This window comes from Galeopterus variegatus, unplaced genomic scaffold, assembly GCF_000696425.1.
Source record: "Galeopterus variegatus unplaced genomic scaffold, G_variegatus-3.0.2 Scaffold108, whole genome shotgun sequence".
Taxonomy (NCBI): domain Eukaryota; kingdom Metazoa; phylum Chordata; class Mammalia; order Dermoptera; family Cynocephalidae; genus Galeopterus; species Galeopterus variegatus.
The window spans coordinates 125,130-125,989 of NW_007726219.1; the positions used below are offsets into that span (position 1 = coordinate 125,130).

The 860-nt window shown below is 67.8% G+C and overlaps 1 protein-coding gene across 1 annotated transcript in view; it reads right to left on the reverse strand.

Moving 5' to 3' along the window:
• ASB1 (ankyrin repeat and SOCS box containing 1) overlaps window positions 1-420 on the reverse strand; it is a 15,749-nt gene extending 15,329 nt beyond the window's left edge. The window contains exon 1 of the mRNA XM_008586030.1: window positions 171-420. Within this exon, the coding sequence (XP_008584252.1) occupies window positions 171-420 (250 nt within the window). The remainder of the gene's footprint in view (window positions 1-170) is intronic.
• Window positions 421-860: the final 440 nt, after the last annotated feature.

Consider the following 860-nt stretch of genomic DNA (forward strand, 5'->3'; position numbering starts at 1 on the left):
CCGCGCCCGCCCCCCCGCCCGGGCGGCCGCCACAAAGGCAGCTCCGCAGCACTCCCAGCGGCCCCGCCCGCGCGCGCACCGGGGGACGGACGCCGCGCCCCCGCCCCCCGGCGCGGGCCCCCCCGCCGGCCAGAAGCAGCGCCGCCGCGACCCCTTCCGGCGCTGCGGACAGGAGGGCCGCGTCGGGGGCGCGGCTTGCGTCGGGGGCGCGGCTTGCGGCCGGCGCGCGCGTCCCTCAACGGACTTCCGGTGTCCTGGCGCTAGGCCTCGGGGCCTCCACTTCCGGCCTCTCTGCCGCTCCGAAGACAGAAGGGCGCCGACGTCCAGGCGCGGGCCTCGGGGCGCGCGCTGTCTTTCCTCCACGCAGGAAGCAGAGGAGTCTGGGAAAACGCGCTCCTGGGGGCGCAGCCTTATTTGCATGCTCCTGGGAACTCTGGTTGGTCGGGCCCGTCCCCGCCCACACGGAAGGGGCGTGGCTCCCGCGGGGGCTGGTGGGCGGGGCCGGGGCAGGTTGGTGCCTCAGGTGTCCCCGTGCACGGTGCCGGTCCCAGGACTGCTGCGTCGGGCCTCAGGGGCTCACCTCTAGTATTTCCCCGGAGCCCAGACGTGGGCTATGGGCAGCCCGGGGAGAGTGGGTCGAAGGTGGGGGGCTGTTCCACCTGTTCCACGCAGCAAGGGGTACCGCAGGGAATATAAATTAATTAATATTAATTAATGCCGCATTAGATGAATGCTCCCCAAAATTCCTTCCAGGAAGCGAGCAGTCTGAATCTAATTACAGCCCAGTGCCTGACACAAACTATCAGATAAATGAATGCATTAGTGAACAAACGAATGACTTTTCCTGCATACTCCCAATT